General features: G+C 37.0%; 2 protein-coding genes across 3 annotated transcripts in view; both read left to right on the top strand.

The window, feature by feature from the left end:
* The window catches only part of POL{LAMBDA} (DNA polymerase lambda (POLL)), a 29144-nt gene extending 16240 nt beyond the window's left edge, over positions 1 to 12904 (top strand). For both annotated transcript variants that reach the window (XM_078582377.1, XM_078582378.1), the window contains 8 exons: positions 1452 to 1631; positions 1728 to 1781; positions 6147 to 6235; positions 9344 to 9434; positions 11523 to 11603; positions 11821 to 11888; positions 12052 to 12136; positions 12716 to 12904. In XM_078582377.1, the coding sequence (XP_078438503.1) occupies positions 1452 to 1631; positions 1728 to 1781; positions 6147 to 6235; positions 9344 to 9434; positions 11523 to 11603; positions 11821 to 11888; positions 12052 to 12136; positions 12716 to 12814 (747 nt within the window). In that variant the 3' untranslated portion in view covers positions 12815 to 12904. The remainder of the gene's footprint in view (positions 1 to 1451; positions 1632 to 1727; positions 1782 to 6146; positions 6236 to 9343; positions 9435 to 11522; positions 11604 to 11820; positions 11889 to 12051; positions 12137 to 12715) is intronic.
* A 4774-nt stretch (positions 12905 to 17678) lies between these two features.
* On the top strand, positions 17679 to 19994 carry PRIN2 (Serine/Threonine-kinase). The gene is made up of 3 exons (XM_078582273.1): positions 17679 to 18067; positions 18295 to 18390; positions 19680 to 19994. Exons 1-3 carry the CDS (start codon positions 17807 to 17809, stop codon positions 19875 to 19877), a joined length of 555 nt encoding a protein of 184 aa, XP_078438399.1. The 5' UTR covers positions 17679 to 17806; the 3' UTR covers positions 19878 to 19994.
* Positions 19995 to 20235: the final 241 nt, after the last annotated feature.

Raw genomic sequence — 20235 nt, forward strand, 5'->3', positions numbered from 1 at the left:
TGTCATCTTACACTGGATCTAGTTGGGTTAGAGTGCCAACATCTTTCCCCGAGGCTTCCCTTTCAAAATAGTCTGTGTCTCCATATCTGTTGTGTATGCATCAGAAAGCCTTGATTTATCTGCCTCTTGATTATAATTGTATCAGGATACACGATTAAATTATTTGGATGGGAGCTTTTGTTTCTTGGACACTTTATGATGAAGATGCTTTTGGTAGAAGTCTGAAATGGTTAGGCACCTTTTATGACCATTGTACATTTATGACCATTGTAACCCTATTGGATTTGGATCTTAGGATCCGAACCCGTTATGTACTTTATAAAGGGCATTAGCCCTAAGAAATATGAATAACCTTTTTTTCACATTTCAATGAGGTTTGAAATCCCTTTCCTCCTTTGGCCTAGTTCTTCTCCCGCTGTGATCCGCCAGAGTCAGAACAGGTCATGAGAGGGGTAAGAGCTTTTCTTTGATATGGTTTTCATGTTCCTTAAAAGCTATGTCAGCTGAATTGAAGAACTTCTTTGATCTTGGGTGAAACAATTTGTACCTCTTCATAGTCTGGGGATATCCCAAAAACACTCATTTAATGGCCTTTGGACTAAGTTTGCGATTCCCCACAAGAGGGCCCGCAACCCATTGTGAGTGGTACTTTTCTCTTTTTTTTCCCATCAGGGGCATTCTCATCATTTTCCCTCTCTGTAAATTCCCATTAAATACGACACCCCTCCATTAAAGGAAAAAAGTAAGAATATTGAAGTAGATTTCATTCTCTCTCTCTCTCTCTAGAAAACCCAATGCTCTAGATATGACGGGAATCATTTACAACATGTATCAAGCACTTTGAAGTCGAGAGGCAAAAAACATGCCTACGTATGACAATATTTTATTGATGACACCTTTCTTGAGTCTTGCTGTGGGGACAAGGCTAGAACACTGGAGATCCTCTTGTGGCAGAGGAGAAGCACCTAATATCTTCCTCATATGAATTCTTCTCTTATGTTATTATCCTATCTCTTTCTCCATTCCTCTTATGAGCAGTCAATTGTGGGATCAATATGTGATCAGTTCTTCCATATAATCACTGAGATCATAATGTTCCTCTGTTTTAATTGAATCTGGGTAAAGCTAGGACAATGAAAATGCCACTTGATATTGGTTTTTTATCAACTTTTGACAGATGAAACTCATTTTTCCATGACACATTCAATTTTAAGAGTTTAACGTTCAGAAGTAATATATTACGCGTTAAATAAAAATATTCCATGCTCCATTTTCTTGGGGTGTTTATTTTTATGAGGATTCGTTTTAGGCCATTGGCTTTATCTATGTCTGTTTTTTGTCATTAGTGTTTCTTGCATGTTTGGGTGTTATCATTACTGCTTGTCTCTGAGAAATGCAGTTGCAATTCAAATCATGTGTCTTATGGTTCTCTGGTACTTAATCGTTCAAAGGTGAGAACTATCACCCTATTTGGTGAGATATGGGGCATTGGGCCAGCTACTGCCCTCAAGTTTTATGAGAAAGGTCACCGTACTCTTGAAGACCTGAGTAATGAAAAGTCCTTGAGTCATGCTCAGAGGTTAGGGCTCCAATACTTTGACGACATTAGGGCTAAAATTCCACGCAAGCAGGTACTTCAATTAGTTGAAAGGACCTTATTTTCATCATGAAATATGTTTATTTCCCTACTAATGAATGTTATTCTCATTTGTTGGGCTCAAATTCAGGTCTCAGAAATGGAGATGCTCTTGACAAAAACAGGAGAAGATATTTTACCTGGGGTAAGCATGGGTAGATATTATTACTTCCAAATATAGTTATATTCGCTGGCTTTAAAAATGCCCACCATCTGTAATATCGTATATGACTTAAAAGTAATGATTTGACAAGTTTAATACAATCGCCTTCTCAAATATTCTTGCAGTTTTGACATGCATCTCTTCCTTAAATAGAAGTCAATAGCAGATTTCCTGTTTATAGGACAGTTGCGATGGATGACGTGCAAGATAAGTGCAGTCATAGACCTGTATATCAATAAAGGAGTCATGCAAGCACCAGACCAATTAACTTCCCTGCTTAAATCAACCACCCATCATTTATTTCCTGGTTCATCTCCTAGAAGGGAAACGTAACCCCCTTCACCTGGCGGCTCAATGTCATTTCTAAAGTAAGTGTCTAGTCATGTAATTCATAAGTGCCCTCCTTGTCACTTTGTTTCTTCTTATTTCATTTTTTATCTCATAGATAACTGTTAGGCTGGTATCATTTTCCCCCTCTCAATGGTCACCTTGTCCAGGTGAAATCCAGGAAACAGCCTACAGAAAATAGTAAGTGTTTCCCATGCGGCATCATGTTCAGGAAGATTTTTCCATTGCACTAAATATTCCACTGCCACTGATATTTTCCTTGCTGCAAGCATTTGATTGTTTGGTCATCCCTTCCACATCCTTTATCAGTCCTTTCCATGTCTTTCGTAAATTATGCATATTTACTTTGATTATCAACCACAACCATGATGCAATTGTACCCAGGCAAAGTGGAAAGTTCATCTACGAAGTGCATGGATAGATCCTCCCATGCTATATCTGAAATTGATCAGGGCTGAAGTAGGCCGGCAAGGGTATGCGATGATGCCTTGGCTCTTCTGGGAAACAGTACATTGGTCAACATGAACATTGACTGCCTCATGGTGCTGCGTCTAAACCAATGTTTAGATGGTCAACTTTATCTTGGACCAATGTTTCTTGCATCTAAACATTGGTGCTGCATCATGCCTACAGAGTCTCTATCGCATGTGCAAGATATCACTCAGAATTCTTTATAAGTCCTCAGACACCCGATATGTCCTCCTTGAGAATAGCCAGAACGAATGCTTATGTCTAGGTGAGCACAATCCGATCCTAATGTGATATGATCCCAGTTTGGGATCATTATCATTGCAAACTGTAGTTCAATGTTCAACACAAAATGATAATCCAAGATCTCAAAGCATTCAAACAAGGATGAGGGAGGAAGGTGGAGAGAGATATTCTCAGGGTAGAGAGAAGAGAAACGGGAAGGGTGAAGGGAGTGGCAAAGGATTGGCGATAAGCGGACTTTGCTCAGCAGGGGGACGACGTCGGGCCTGTGAGCACATTTAAGGAGCGAGCCACAACCAGAATGGGGTAGGAATGAGGGAACTCGAGAGACAACAGTGCATCATAATTCCTGCCCTTTCTCCGTGGTGGTATGGCTTAAGTAGGAACCAAAGTGAGCTGGGTATGCACGTCTGAAATGGGATGCTCCTGGTTCTTCTGGGCATAAACCCACTGACAAATCATATCATAATGTAATAGAGTGCAATTAACCACACAATAATGTAGGTGAGGCTCTGGTTTCTTCATCACCTCTTGTATGATATACTCTAGACTAGTGTCAACTTCATCTGTACTTATAGTAATGTCAAGAATTTGACCTTAGACACTGGTATATTAGTGAATGGTGGGTTCATGGAATGTATCTGTGGAATTCGGCCCATTAAATCCTGAATTTTTGTAGTGATTCTTGATATTCCAAATGCAACAACGATTCAAAGCCACTCCTGGACAAGAGAGTTGAGAATTTCGTCGTCGTTCCTTGGAGAAGTGTTCTTCTCTATCCTGTTTGAAAGCTGCAGTAGGTGAGGGCAAGGAGAAGAGGGAGCGAGATTAGCACAAGAGGTAGCAGGGAAGAGTTAGAGAAATCAATAAGGGAAGAGGGAAGACTCATGGTTGAATTCTGTCTGGTGTGAGAGTCTTCCTTGTATATATACAGGTGGAGGATCATTGGTCTGGCCTATTTGGGCTGATAGAAGGGTCTTGATGCAATACCGGGCCGGCATTTGGCGTACAACAGCTTGGTATCATATCTGTGGGTAACCCAATGCTAATGATCATGGCAGGGCAGTTGCCCACTCGGTTGTGTTTCTGAGGTTTGCTTTGAATTTCTAACCCTCTAGCCTGATGATGCCCAGGCTGAGGAGCTCCTGGACTTGTTTTTTTTGTCAGCATATATGTGAGGATTAATTGGTATGTTCTAATAATGAAAGGTATGTAAATTATGTCGTGCCACCATTTTTTTAACAGCAAGATGATTGTGATGAGATATCCCTGATGGGCTGATTTGGGCTGGCTCAGAGATAGAACCTGGATAAAGTACGCGAATGGTGTCACATTTTGTATCTGCACTTTATCTAAACCAACAGCAGATTCATCTATTCGAAGGGTTATCAAAATTACCAGGGGCCAGCACAGGGGTACTTGCTGTGGTTGTTTTCAAATGACCGGAGTTTTTCTATTTCTGCTCTTCCCACCTGAAACCATGCTGGACAACTCATCTGTAATAGACTGCTAATACATAACAGCCTATTCTTTGATGCTAGCTCCTAAGACTGATCTACTTAGGCTCCATTCTCCAAAGTCCAATGTCCCTCAAACTCTAGCTGACAATACCCAAGGCTTTATTTCTTTATTTTAGTGAGAAGCTCATGGTATCCAGCACTTGAAATATCTGCTAAAGGTGACTATGGTGTTTATTTTCTCTTCGTGATTGGCAGGATCCTGGTTGGGACCTTATCTGAATAGACCTTTGTTGGTTGTTATGAGGTTGGTCAGCTGACTTAGGACAATTCAAGAGGGAGTGAATGGGAAGGGAGGGAGATAACAACAGTAGATTGTCATGGAGGAGAGAGGGAGAGAACTGGGCACAACAAATATTGCCCAAAATAAAGGAGAGAACACTTTTATTAATTCTTCATGGGTACCTTCCTTAAGAGAGAGCTACCCTATTTAAAGATGAAATGCAGGGATGGAATGATTTAAGTGTCCCCTGTTGACTTAAATTTCAAAACTATCCCTATCAAAAGTGACACCAAAATATTGTCCAAGAAAACCAACAAAAAATTCCGGTGCTGCCAGAAATATCACATTCATGACGGACTGAAAATTTGATGCAGCATTCTTCAACAAAAATGGCATTACTCTAAATTCATAGTGACCCTCATGTCTCTTGAAAACTGTCTTCATTTTGTCTTCCTCTTTCATTAATATTGAATTTGGAGAATATGACTGTGTCGTGCAATTTGTCATGTAGCTCTTCTATGTCAGGAATGGATAATGATGTGGAACTGTCAACTTATAAAAAGTTCTTTAAAACAAGCCTCCTAGAGCTGTCGTTTGTTAATCCCACAGTACTGGAAACAGGATATGAGATGTCAGTATGAGCTCAGCTTCAGTTGATTTTTTCACCAGTTTCTCCATCTTGAATTTTCCTATAAGGTCAATTAAGGGGGAATATCTATTAGATCTTAGGTTGACCTGGTGTGATCTGGCTTATTAAGGGAGGGATTGCTACACACCTCTCTTCTTCAGGTATTGTCTAATATGTATGTCCACTCCCTTGCGCTCTGGGAGTCTTCATAGTGATTCCAGAATTATTATACCATTCCATCTAGCACTCTTTTGAACTTCTTGGCTCTATACAGTCTGCCTTAGAGGTTAGGTTTGAGATGCATATGATCACCTCAAAAGGTGATAATGTCATAGTCCAGCTTGAACTTGGTCAACAATAACTTTCAATGGATTTATAGCCATCCCACTGAAGCTACCCTCTCCATAACCATATTCATGTCAGTGTTACCCAGAAGCAATGACGGAAAGTCTCCCAATATACTGGATCGTTGAACATCGAATTTTGATTCTGGTGAACTTACCCTGTCCTTTCGTAATCTGACTGCGGCCCAAAATTTTCCTGCTTTAATTTTCTATTCTGTATAAAGACATTGCAAGAAGAAAGTGTGAAAATTTTCTAGATGTACTAATGAACTAAAATGATGTTTTATCATGAAGTGAAATCAAAATTTGTATGCAGCTAAAATTTGGCTATTATAGAGCATGTGTTGACCTCACTGCTTTGAATCCAAAGTTAACATTTATTTTGTTTTTGCACGAGTGACATTAACCCAGTATTATTTCATTTAAAATCCATTTTTATATTGGTTTTTTTGTTCATCCATGTTGACTGTTGAAGCCAAGTGCCCTAATTCAACTACCATATTCTTTATTCTTTTCCTTGAATTTTTTACCAGCCTTGTTTGTTTGAAAACACCCATTTTATTATTCATTTTGAAGGTGATTATTGTCTGTGGTGGCTCCTACAGACGGGGCAAGGCATTTTGCGGTGATTTGGACATAGTTATTACTCATCCAAATGGTATAAGGTTGAGTTTAACTCACCTGTGTAATGGCATCTGTTGACGTGATTTTTCTCCATAATTTTATTTTATTTGAGCATATTAATTGGATCTTGATTTTAGGAGATATTTAATTGGTATAGAAATATTTTCTCTGACTCTCAGAAATGATAATTTCTAAATACTGAATCATATAACTTGGAAATTCTCCATCGGGTACATTTATGGTCATCAAAGTGTTTTAGAATGATTAAGAACTTTATGTAGGTCTCTATGAAAGAAGGAAATTCTTGAAGAAAGGAAGGTAATGATATGTTGATAGGTGGAGAGAATATGATGAATATATTTGATGCAGACAATGCACAGGTCGAGATTGGCACCTGTACACCTTCCATCATGCACTGATGCATCTCTGATACTGCTTTCGCCTTCGACACCTTTTATCTCCTTCCTCTTTTTCCTTCTCGATTATGCCCTCTTATTACTTATTCTAGCATGCTGTTACGATACCGGCTTTGAAGTATATGAAGAAGAGTAAGAGGAAAGTAAGAGGAAAGGAAAAGGAAACAATAACAAAGGAATCACCCAGCTTGATCGATGACAAGGGCTGGCAGCGGGAATAACCGCCTGGTAATTTGGCGGGAAAGTTGGTATTTTGAATAAAGAATATAAATAAGAAGGAAGATAAAGACATCGGTGGTTATTCGACTTCTTGAGAGAGGGGGAGACATCGACGGGCGTGGAGCATATCAGAGGGGGGGGGTATCTTCTGAGAGTCACGACTGCATCCAGGCGGACGCGTGCTGGAGGGACCTCTCCGATGTTGATCCATTCCAGAGAGGATTCTACATCCAAGGGGGAGAAGAGGCATCGAGGAGACGATAAAAGACTGGTACGTAAGGATTCTTGCATTGTTGTTGCATTGATTTTATAGCGAAGAGGGAGACGTATCACATGCTTTCCCTGGGGAAGGCCTAAATCTTTTTAAAGGATAACTCCTAACATTCGTGCTGGAAAATCACAGCAACAGGACAGGTATTGTATCACAGACCAAGGGCTGGAGCTATTTTTTCTTTTTGCATTCTAGTGTGGTGCAGAAAAAGCCAGAACCCCTTTCCCTGAAGCTATGTCATCACCTATCAGCAGCTGTCACAGCACAGAGGTGGTCTTGTCCTCTTTTGAACTACTGTGACAGAGAGACCACCCTTAAGCTAGATAGTGTGTCCTACTTGAGAGCCACCATGACATGGTGTAAAGTGCATCACCTTCTGCCTAATCCACATTGCAAGTGCCTTGTCACGGGATCCAAACACAGTGGCCCTTGTAGGCTGATTGATTTGGGCCTTTTCCTCTTTTTGTGGCAGGCTGATGGGCCTGCGCCTGCTAAATTCCCTCCATTTTGGCTCAAGGTGGGTCTGATTGGCCCTTAGACCTTGCTGGGGTAACCAGATGTAGGGCCTAATGGTCGTGTTGGGCCCCTTTTAGACTCCTGGTGTGTCTGACCATATTGGACACCTCATGGCCTGAATAGGGGGCCTATGGCCCAGTTTTGGCCTTTCTACTGGCCCTGATATCGGTCCCTTCAGCCTGGGCCCATACAGGGTCACGCCTATTGGGCCTAATACCAACTTCAGCTTGGATATATTTCTTGCATAATAAATCACAAGAAACTCTATCACGTTTCACTTGTGAATGGCATAGAGTGAGGATCTGTAATGTTCAATGCGATGGAATTCGGAAGAGAGGTAGGATTGTTAGATGTCAGGGTGAAATTAGCTTTTAATTTAAAATGTTTTAGTCTTTTGTTAAATGTTTGGTTGGGTACCAAATATTCCTTTGGCCACCACAACCTTTTTCATCCTTCTGTCATCTTGAATTCTTGATTCCAAAATATGTTGTCACATTATTTGTTTATGCACAAGCACAAAGAATATATCCCATTGAAGTGACAGCCTGCAACTTCATGAGATGCAGAACAGTGCACGAAGACTGAAATATAGAAACATAATTACACATCGCCAGGCACTGCCAAATGTATGCAGGAAGTGAAGAGATAGCAGGGATCAGACAAGTTGGAAGCATCATAAACTATATATTCCTCAATACCTATGTCTTGGAAACACTATGCCAATGGGGAGGCTAAAAAATTCTCTTTTTTTCTTCTTCCTTCACAGATCCCAAAAGGTTATCATACACTTCATTTACCAGCTAGAGCAAGGGGTTCGAAGTAAAGGGGACTTCGTTGTAGATATGTAAACGAGGAAAAAAAAACTAAGTCCCCCCTAATTCATAAACTATTAGGTATGCAATTTAGTAATACTCTATTTTATAACGCAAGGGACATGTATGTAGAGGGATATTGGAGTTGTTGCTCCTCAGATGAAGGCCGGGGAAGAGATGCAGTCAGGAAGAGATGGTCCAGGGAAGTCTGCTCCCATCTCTTCTCTGAATGCCTCTCATGTGCACTAGGGTTGAAGAAGACTGCTCCCATCTCTTCTTTGAATGCCTCTCATCTGCACTAGGGTTGAAGAAGACTGCTCCCATCTCTTCTTTGAATGCCTCTCATCTGCTCTAGGGTTGAAGAAGACTGCTCCCATCTCTTTTTTGAATGCCTGTTTGCTCTGGTGGTGCGGGCCAGCCAGTATATCAGAGGAATGTACGTCTCCCCCAGCGAGGCCTTATGGGATGGCCTAAATGCCTAAAGGGTGGTCTATCTTTGGGCAGGAGCAGGGAGGGGCTTTTTTTGCACTTGGGGCAATATGGCTGCATTGTAATGAGGTTTTTTTCAAGGGAATGGAGGTTTCTCTGGTTTTCTCTGAACGGCTTTGTTAAAGATGTATCAAGTCTTGCTGCATTTTGGTTTAGAGGGAAATGAACAGAGGGTGTGGGAATGCTTGGTTCACACATGTACTAATTAGTTATACATCTTAATCATATCAAGAGGATTTTCAATCCCAGGTGATCTTCCTAAGGGTATTCCTGGCTCATCTTTTGTAATTTTGGGACCTTGTATGGCTTTCAAAACTCTTTTACCCATGGTCCTTCAATATTCCTGGATTACAGATTTGTCCATCTCTCATTTCAATGTGGCTTTTATCTCATTTTCTTACCATTTTAAGTTGATTTCTTTTACAGCCACAAAGGATTTTTGGCCAAATATGTTAAATACTTGAAAGATATCAAATTCTTGAGAGAAGATCTTGTGTTCAGCGTTCACAGTGATGAGGTGAGTTTCAAATGATGTGTAATCCAGTGCATTATACTTCTTGCAAGTATTATGGACACTAGTATTAGAATCAGTTAATCTCGTAACCAATTTGTAATCACTGTTTTTTTACATACGCAAAGTGAGGGTTCCTTCAAATTCTAATCTACGAAGAATTTTTTGTGAAATATTATGTTGGACTTTGGGATTTAACTTTTAGGAGTTCATATAATTCTTTGTTTTTGAAGAAAAGGAGCTAATATACTTCTAGGAGTTTACTTAATATTTTTCTGGTCATTTTGCTTATTCATAGGGAATTTTAATTTGGTGAGAATCTCTGCCAAGATTGCTCAATCTCTTCTTGTTTTAAAAAGATGTAGAAAGTTTCCATGTCAGGCCTCACCTAGGATGACTTGACTTTCTGTATAATACTGTTACCCAATTTTTTCATGTTAGTAATGTTACATGTACTCTTTTACATTCTCCTTTGTAAAGTTCGATGTTATATTATTGTATTTTCTCACTGTCGTAACCTGGATCTGACATAATATGCAGTGAGGGGATCAGATATTTTTTTATGATCATATAGATTTTTTTAATGTGGACACCTATCTTTGTGCAAGATTAATATCACTTTTCGCGCTACCGTCTTTCTCTCTCTCTCTCCCTTTTTTGAATGTTATCATGGAAAAATCTAGCTCTAACATGAATTTTGATGTGCCAGTCTAAAACAAGCCAGAGCATTGTCAGGATAATTTCCATGCAAGAGCAAAGAACAAAAAATTGGTTATGCAAAGAGGACATAACATGTGGAATGAGGGACTATCATAGAGTTCCTGACTTGAGGATCTATCAGAAACATAGAATACAGTTGAATGAGTGAGAGATGAAAATATTCTGTAGCTTGGCTCCACAACCCCAGACCAAAGCACACAGCGCCGATATTGGATCGTGCGAGTCCTAGGGAGGATCTCCAACAACCTTCGTACTTTGAAAACATTCTCCCTGTAGAACCTATTTAGACTCAGACCTTATGTCAAACATGCCCTTAATTGGTCAGCTCGATAATCACCTGTCTTAGACTCTTAACTCTCTCTTTTTGAAGCTGGTTTCGCAATCCTATCTTGTCTTGAATGTACATCCTCTTCCTTCCCATGCCAAATAAAATCTCTACAACAGGTTTGTGGCAAGTCAGAGGTTTTTAATTTAGAAGTGGATTTTGTGATTTTGAGAACAACGCGTAGACATCATCCAATCCCAAATCATTCTCTCAATTTTGGTCTGACCTCAAAGGTGATGACAGCCGGAGAACGAGGACAATTCGTAGTCATCCTTGTATTGCATTCAGATCAAAGATGATGATGAAGACTCATTTTCATCGACATCGTAGCGGCAAACAGATGGCGATGATACACTTGATAGGGGGATGGCAAGTGGATTTCTTTCCTAATGTTGATTCAGAACCTCTAATGTCTGTTCCTTCCTCCTTTATTTATACTTGATGATGTTCACAATTTCTATTTCCTCAGGTTCTTACTACATGGGGCATGACTAGTGTCTTAGCTAAATAACATGTGTTCTCCTCTAGTGCTTGGAGACCTCTATATCGTGTTTGCCTCTTTTGATAATATTTATGAGGATCTCAGTCATGCATAAAGAATATCTAGGAATCTAAATTGAATTTTGTTAAAAGTAAGGGCCTTGTATGATTTGTATTGTTTTTCTATTTATTAACTAGGAAGGGAGTCCTTAGTGTTAAATGAGTTTGACTTTTCTTTTCTTTTCTCTACCCAACTCACAATTTGGCGGGGATTTCTTCTGTCTTCTCTTATTTCGCTTGCTCCGTCTCTCTTTGGATATCATTCTATTTGTAGTCCTTATAGATTTTTTCCATGGAGTTCAAATTTTTTTACCTATTTATGGTGTAATATGTGCTTGAAATGGATTTACAAAAATAGATGAATATTGCAATGAAACAACTCACCTCAGGAATCATTATATTTATATTTTTGCGTGGTTGTCTAAGGTAAGCTTTCTTTGAATGCTCAGTCATCATGTGAAATTGAAGCAATTAGGCTCTGTTTCATAGAGTGACATGAAAAATTCCAGGGAACTGACTCTGGGGTGGACACATACTTTGGACTTTGCACCGAACCGGGCCAAGAACAGCGCCATCGAATTGACTTGAAGGTTATTTTGAATGAAATATTATACCTCATACCATGAAGCTCGCGTAAATTTTCGTACAGTAGAATAAATCTCAAAGGCTATGAACTTTGGGTTTAATTGTCTGGCTTCACCGGCTATCAGATAAATGATTTTATATTTTTATCATAATGATATAAAAATCATATTTTTATTCATTACTCGTTTATCTCCCTATAAACTGACTATTCTCCTGGTCTAGGTTTACCCACGTGACATATATGCTTTTGGGCTTATTGCATGGACAGGGAACGATGTGCTCAACAGGCGGTAAATATTCTTGCATTATTTATATATTTCCATGTTATAAGTGAGAGCAATCACTACACGAATAGTTTTACATATCTCTTTCTTCCCTACCATTTTGCGCTTTTAATAATAAAAATGAAGGTAAACGCCTTTAATAAAGTTGTTGAAATGGAGTGGATTTCAGGCTAAGGCTTTTGGCAGAATCGAAAGGGTACCGTCTCGACGACACTGGGTTGTTTGTCGCTACTCAAGGTTCACCAGGCAAAAGGGTACGCACTAAGATGCAGAATTTATTTAACTCACGTAATGGTTTTTTGTTAAAAGGTTAATAATTGGGCTGATTTGTTGTTCACGTTCATTTATAATAATTCTGTCGGAGTTGATTGCATTTTCTTCCCTAGCTGTCATGATTGAATTTTGTTGGAATCAAGCGCTTACCAACTGTGCTAAAAGCTATAGCTGATAGCAAGGGCGTGACTTTTCATCTTTAAGCAGGATGTTGTTCTTCAACAAATTTCACAGACCAACATGCTCTATTCGATTTTAAAAAAAACAATAATCATTTAACTTGATGAGAAAAAAATTGTGAAATTTTGACTGCCCTCAGGGGAACTTATTTTTAAAACCAATTCAGTAACCTCCTTTATTTTTTTTTAAACGTTATTGATTGGCCAGACTATTTTTTCACGTTGACTTGTAATAATAATATCAAAATTGATTGCATTATCATTCCCGATTGTCGTGAATGAATTTCATGGAAAAAATCTATCAATTAAGTTACCGAAACTGATGGGGTAATTTTTTGCCTCTCTTAAAGTGATTTTTAAGAATGGTTGTATTTTCCACAGGGCATGAAGTCGAGTGCTACAATCCATTGCAACTCAGAAAGAGAAGTGTTTGACTTTCTTGGGTTTCCCTGGCTCGAACCGCATCAGAGGAATCTATGATAGTGACTTTGTAAGAAATCTTTGCCTTTTTTCAGAACTTTTACTGACATGTGGTTATCATCTTAGTCTAATTAAGTTTCTTCGAGGGAATCTTTTTGATTTTCTTGAGCACGAATGCTGACAAGTAAGAATGTTCGAAAAACCCTAGCTATGAAATGACAGAAACACCCTAAAAGAGTTTCATAACCTTGCATATTTATACTAAATTAATTGCATTCCATCATACCTATTGTAATTTGACAGATTTGATTTCACCCGAAGGCCATTTCTTGGTGTAATTACACTTTTCCTGTGATTTCGATGTACCACATGTTCACTGTGTGCTCATGAAATATTAGATATCAGTCAGTAATTGTGGGAAAGTGCATGAAATTTATTATGCTGAAAAGATAAATCGAATAAATTCAATATAGTACAACTTTTTATAAACCAAAGCTTTAATCTGATCTATTTCGATGGAAATTGTTAAATTTAAGGGTATGTTGTGGTCGTAAAAAGATATTAGGTGCCTTAGAAATCAATGTATTCCAGTAATATCCGCCAAACTTTTTTGTAGAGGGATTTATGTTGCACACTGAAACCTGTGTATTCCCATGCAGGTTTTCTACATTGTTTATCTTATAACCCTAAAGTGAGGGCACTTTAATATTTACCCTAATGAATATCCAACATTATTTTATGGGTTTACATAAGGGTATAATTGGGCCCGAGTCGTCGTGCTGTAACCTCTACGTGTACAAGTATTCACGAAGTACTAGTGCGAGCTTTTTCATTTTGAAACCCTAGGGTGGGTGACATCTGTTCCCCGAAGGAAGGAGAAGGGAAAGACATACTCTATGCTATCTATTGCATAAAATGTGCTATTTTTTAAAGAATTAATATCACATTCCATTTACATGATTAAATTTTGGGTGAAGATGCATCTCCTTGAAGGCCTGTGTAGTTAAAAGGAGGAGAAAATCAGATTTGGGGAAATCCTTGGTAGTCTCGAGAATTGTGGTAAAAACTGTTTTTATTTGATATTATGTTGGACTCCTTTATCGTGTTCTATCATAATTGATTTTCAAAACAAGATATTTGGAAGGGAAGAAAGATACGAATAACTGATAAGCTGATTTAGTAAGGTAATAGTTGGTATATAAAAATGAATTCGAACCATACAATCATCCTCACTCAAAATCAATTTGTTTTTGTGTCACAAAGGCCAACTATATAACCCCAAACTTATTATAAAAATAATTAGTTCTAAATTTAATAGCGTATTTTGTCTGCTTATTAAACAAACTCTGCCAAGTGGTAAACACATTACACAGGATATCACTAGGCTGAGTTTGAAGCTCACTTAAAGGTAGGGATTGTCCGTCCGATATCCGATATCTGGAAAAAACGGGATGATGTCTGATATCAGATATCGAACGATATCTGTCCTTTAGGAGTAGATGGATATCTGATGGGTGAGGATGAGATGGATATCGCATACCAGATATTGGATTTCGATATCCGGCTTTCGGAACTGGTATCTGGATATCGATGTCCGGTATCCACAGAAAAAATTAATATTGATCAACATTTTAGATGATTTATGTTAACAATGCCACATGTTTTTGATATATATCCTGTGTCGTTTAGTATATACCTTTCAAACTTTTTGTTTTCTTCCATATGGGATAACAGGATTCCGAGTATATATTTTAATAAATGATTTTAATAATATTTTAATAAATGATTACTATATTATTAACTCGTTTAGTACGTAATAAATATGTATATATTTAATATATTACTATCTCGTTCAATAAATAAAGCTCAAATTTTTTGTTTTCTTCCATATGGGACAATAGGATTCGGAGTTTAATGCTAAAGGAGATGAGAGACATGATTGTGTATTTTATCATTGGATTATTTGATAATCTGGAATTGCATGACCAGAAAGTTCAATGTCAGCAATTAAAAATATATAAAAAATAAAAGATGAAAAAATCTAGATTTTTTATTGCACCAACTGGCTGCTTATTAAACATACAAACGCTAAAATCTACACCCTGAATATGCATGGCTTGAAAGTTCAACATCTGCTTCATAAAATAGATACGAAAGACATGAAAGGAGAAAAAAAATAAAATTTTACCATACTTACTGACAGCGTCAAATACAAACACTTGCCAGGTTCTATTACCTAACTTAAACAATACAACTTTACTTAGCTTGGAGCAGAACCCAAGCATAAGACAGAGATGGTTGTCCAAATTTTGATTGAGTTTTTTTCTTTTTATTTCAGGAGTTCAAATTCAACTTCTTCAAAGAAAATACATAAAATGAGAAAATAAAAAATAAAAACTATTCAATAGCATATAGTGCCTTTTTTTTCTTAAATACATCTCTTTCAAGCCGTAAACCTAGAAGAAATAACACCATTTCCTTGGGTTGTCAAAAATTCTTTAACCTTTTTCTTCACCCAGAAATTTCAAGTCTTAAAATTCAATTTCTCCTAGAGAAAATACATAAAAGTAACATAAATAATAAAAACTAATCAATAGAACATAGATGTTGGTTGTTACACAAACCGTAATCTGGCGCAAAAAGAACATCACTCTCCTGGCTTAGATTTTTTTTCACTGACCTGTTTTATGCCTCGAAATTGCATGGTTTGAATACTAACGTGCTTCTAAAGAAAATACACAAAAAATTAAAAAAAATACCATAAACATAAGCCAATAAAACATCATGGCTTTTTCATAAAGAAATCCCTCCTTAGCACCAAACCCAGCACAAAAAACATCATTTTCCTGGGTTGTGAAAATTTTCATTGATCTTTTCTACACCCTGAAGACTTGAGATTCGAGTTCTGCTACAGAAAATACATAAAAATAAAAAAATCAATAAAACATAGTTTTTGCTTCTTAAACAATCCCAAAACCCAAGTCAAAGGACGTCACTTTCATGGGTTTTGAGTTTATTTCATTCATGAATTTTATACCCTAAAATTTCATGCCTTAATATTCAACTTCTGCTTAAGAAAATACGTAAAATGAATTGAGAAGGAAAAAAAATTAGCCATACATAGTTGTGAAATTTTCATTGATATTTTCTACACCTTGAACTTATATCACTTGAAACTCAAGTAAATGAATAAGAATAAAAACTATTCAAAGAACACGGTGCCCCCTTGTTAAACAAAAACTTTCCAAGTTCTGAGCACTAAAACCTATTATAAATGACAATACTTTGTTGGGTTGTAAAAAAGTTCACTTATCTTCTCTAAGTCTTGACATTGCATGACTTGAAATCCAACTTATGCTTGAGACAGTACATAACGAATAAATATAAAAAACAAGTCAGTAGAACATAGCGGCTTCTTCTTAACAAACCCCTACCAAATTCCAAACACTTAAAACCCATGACAAAGAATATCACTTTTTTGTTTGTAAAAAAAACATTTATCTTTTTTACGCTCTGAAATTGAAAGAGTTGAAATCCAAATTTTATTAAATAAAAATAAAAAACGAGTGAATAGAACAGAGTAACTGGTTCCTAAATAAACCCTTTCAAGTAACAAGAACTAAAACCCAGCACAAAGGATATCATTTTTTTGCATTTTAAAAACTTACATTGATCTTTTTACACCCTGAAATTGCAAGAATTCAAACTAAATTATGCTAAATAAAATACACAAAAAGTCAGTGGAACATTGTGGCATTGTCTTAAAACAAACCCCTCCCAAGTTCCAAGCACTAAATCCCATCACAAGGGACATGACTTGTCGGATGGCAAAAAAATGATCGATATTTTTTAAACGGTAAACTCTGCAAGACTTGAAATTCAAATTCAGATTGAGAAAAAATAAAATAAAATAAATAACTAGGTAATAGAACATAGTGGTTGCTTCCTCAAAAAATCTCTTCCGAGTTTGAAGAACTAAACCAAGCAAAAATGACATCACTTTGTTGGATTGTAAAAAACTTTCATTGATCTTTTTCACATTGTGAAATTGCAATATTAAAATACATAAAGAATAAATATAAAAATCCAATAGAACATAGTGCCTTATTCTTAAACAAACCCCTCCAAGGTTCCAATCACTAAAAGCAAGCACAAATGACATCACTGTGTTGTATTGTAGAACAGGTCAATAGAAAGAAGGGCATAATTTAAACGATAACACTTGAAAATAAAATAAAAAAGTTTAAAGGGAATTTCACTTGAAAATCAAGAAAATATGTCATGTTTCATGAGCAAATCCCTTCCAAGTTCCAAGAACTAAAACCCAGCAAAAAGGACATCATTCTTTTGGTTTGTAAAAAAATCCATTTATGATTATTACACCCTGGAGCTGCAAGACTTGAAATCTTTCTGCTATATACTCCAAAAACAGAAAAATAACTTATAAACTCCAAAAAAAATCCAATTTAAATTTATTAATTTATTATATACTATTTCGATAAATCTATAAGTAAACTAGAAGGTATAAATATCTTTTAACTCTAATACTAATATAATGACTAATTCATGTATAATTATTCGCGGGTAATATGAATAATAAAAAAATTAAATTAGATCTAAGACGACAAAAAACGACTGGATAATATAGTAATACATGAACATGAACCAAAAAAAATAAAAAAATAAAAAAAAAGAACCAGAAAAGAAAAAGAAAAGTAAAGAAAGAACCAAAAAAGAAAAAAGAAAAATAAAGAACCAAAAAAATAAGAAAATAAAGAGCCAAAAAAGTAAAAAAATGGAAATTTAAAAAACAAAAAAAGTAAAAAACCAAAAAAAGTAAAAAATAAAAAAATAAAAAATAGAACAAACTGGCTGCATCTGAAACAAACCCCTTGCAAATTCCAAGCGCTAAAACCCAGCACAAAGGATATCACTTCCCTTAGCTTGGAGACGAGTTAGTGCAGAAACAAGAAGAAGAAGGGAGAGCGAGATAGAGAGATAGAGAGATAGAGAGATAGAGAGATAGAGAGATTGAGAGAGAGAGATAGAGGGATGGGTTTTTGCTCCATGTCCTCGGTCGTCTCCCCCGCTGTGAATCTCCTCTCTCTGACCAGAAACATCTCCAAATCTCCGTCTTTAATCTCGACTACCGCTTCCCGCGGTTCTTCTCTTCGGGGGCAATCGCTCAATCGCTTCACTTTTCTTTCAATTTCCGTCGTGGGTTCCTTGGAATTCTCTCGACGCAGCACCAGGCACATCGTAGAGTGCACGGAATACGTCTTTCCTGACCCCATCCCCGAGTTTGCAGATGCTGTAAGCCCATCATATTTTTCTTATTTCCTCGCTTTAATCTTGATTTTTGCTTGTTGCCTCTGGAAGAAAAATCTTTACTTGGGTCTTCTTTCATATTCTCTCATATTTTGTATCGATTTTCGATTTTTGGGTATTGTTTGTTCGTTGATTTTCCATTTTTGAGTGATGATATGAAGGAGGGGCGAGGTACGCGTGTTGTTGATTCCTGCTTCTTTGTTGAGTACCAGGAAACTGGAAAATTCAAGAGATATATGTTGGAGAGGCTGTCGAAGAAGGAATTGTTCAAAGGCTACTTAGAGGAAATTGTTGGAATCTGCTCAGAGGTCGCTCCGTCTCTCTCCGATGAAGAATATATGAACATAAAATCTTTTTTTTCTGATCTGGTTTTATATTTCACTTACAGAACATATGATTCAACTTCGTCTCCTCTTCATCTTTCGTTCTAAAACCTGTGATCAATTTTTTGCAATGGGTTAATTTTTAATTGGGTCTTCCGTTTTCCTGTTGTCTTTTCAGAAGCAATTTGAATTGTTTTAGACGACTATTTTGTGCTTCCTCTCTGAACTTTTTCTTGCGGTAGGTGAAAATATAATGTGTCCTCAATGTGTCTAAGAGTATTTCATATCGTATTTTTAGAATGGCTTAGTATCGTGGGGATAATCTTCTGCTAAATGCATGGATGTGGCTGGGAGATACTTCAGTGTCAGACTTTTGGGTGTTCATCAACAGCGTCCCTGATTTAATTCTGATTAATTCAATTTATTTTATTTTCCTTCCTTTATTTTGATTGCGTTGAAGAATTGAATATTGATCTGTTCACTATTGAGTTTTTCCTCTTCTTTTGTTTGGGATAATTTTTAGAATGTCAAATTTCACTGTGCTTTTTTTAGAGAGGAAGATAATTCTGGGGGAAATGGAAAAAGAACGAAAATCACCTTTCATTTAATACATTTTAGCTTACATTTTGTAACTAAAAGTTGTATTTCAGAGCTTTCTCTTATGTACATGAATTCTCTCAAGCGTTGCTATTTTTGAGAAAGATAAATTTTTTGAGGAAGAAAACACACGCAGGTACTGAAAAGATCTTTTATAAACTACAGAGTGGTCGTTTCAAAAAAAAAAACAAAGTGTTCAGATCATAACCTGATTCTTCGTATTAATGTTAATCTCCAATAGCTCTTCCTTATCAGGATTGGACGGACAATCAATAGGAAAAAAACAAGGTCACGTGTACTGGCATTTTCCTTCTGTTTACGACTCATTGATTCTTGAGTAACCCGAGTTACATGTTGATGGTATTTTCTGCGTAATGAACTGAGTCATTTTACATGCGCTAAAAAACTCATCTGATACAGTCTTCCCATGAGAATATCCCAGACAATCAATTCGCTTCAATCAGTTTTCTCTTTCATAACTTCTTTTAACATTTTGTCATCTAGATTACTTGCCATTGCACACTCTGTCACAAACAATGGAAAAAAAAAACTAACAAAAAACTTACCATTTATGTCTGTTTTTTTTTTAAATTTCATCTTTATAATCAGAGTATCATTTATGCCATGGTGGTATCATTTAATGTGAAAGTTCACTAAACAGAGTATCATTTTGACAGATTTTGAGCGAATTCTTGCACACAGAGTATGGTGGTCCTGGCACCCTTTTGGTGCTCCCATTCATTGACATGGCTGACATAATCAATGAGCGGGGCCTGCCTGGTGGGCCCCAAGCTGCGAGAGCTGCCGTAGTATGGGCTGAAAGAAATATTGACAAAGATTGGAAGGTTTGGGCGAATGGCGCCACTGCCCGCTAGGTCTTTTTTTCATTTTATGATCCATTCTTCTTCCATGTAAAGAATGTTCTTTATTAATCAGACATTAATCTTATTAATGTGTTTTCAAAGCTAAATATGCATTGGAATTTTGTTAAATATTCTGTATTAGGCATTGTCTTTTTCTCTCCTAATGCCTGATTTGATATCACATTAATCATTGCCCCTGTTCCAAAGATGAACATTGTTTGTTTGCTCATTGCCCTTGCGGCTCATCATGGTTGGCCTCTGCAGCAATTTGATGTCAAGGATGACTTTCTCCATGGTGATTTTTACGAGGAGGTATATAAGTAATTGCCTCTTGGCTATGCTGCTCATTTGGTATCTCCGCTGGTTTGCG

The sequence above is a fragment of the Wolffia australiana genome, chromosome 10 (genome assembly GCF_029677425.1).
Source record: "Wolffia australiana isolate 7733 chromosome 10, ASM2967742v1".
In the NCBI taxonomy this organism is placed as follows: Eukaryota; Viridiplantae; Streptophyta; class Magnoliopsida; order Alismatales; family Araceae; genus Wolffia; species Wolffia australiana.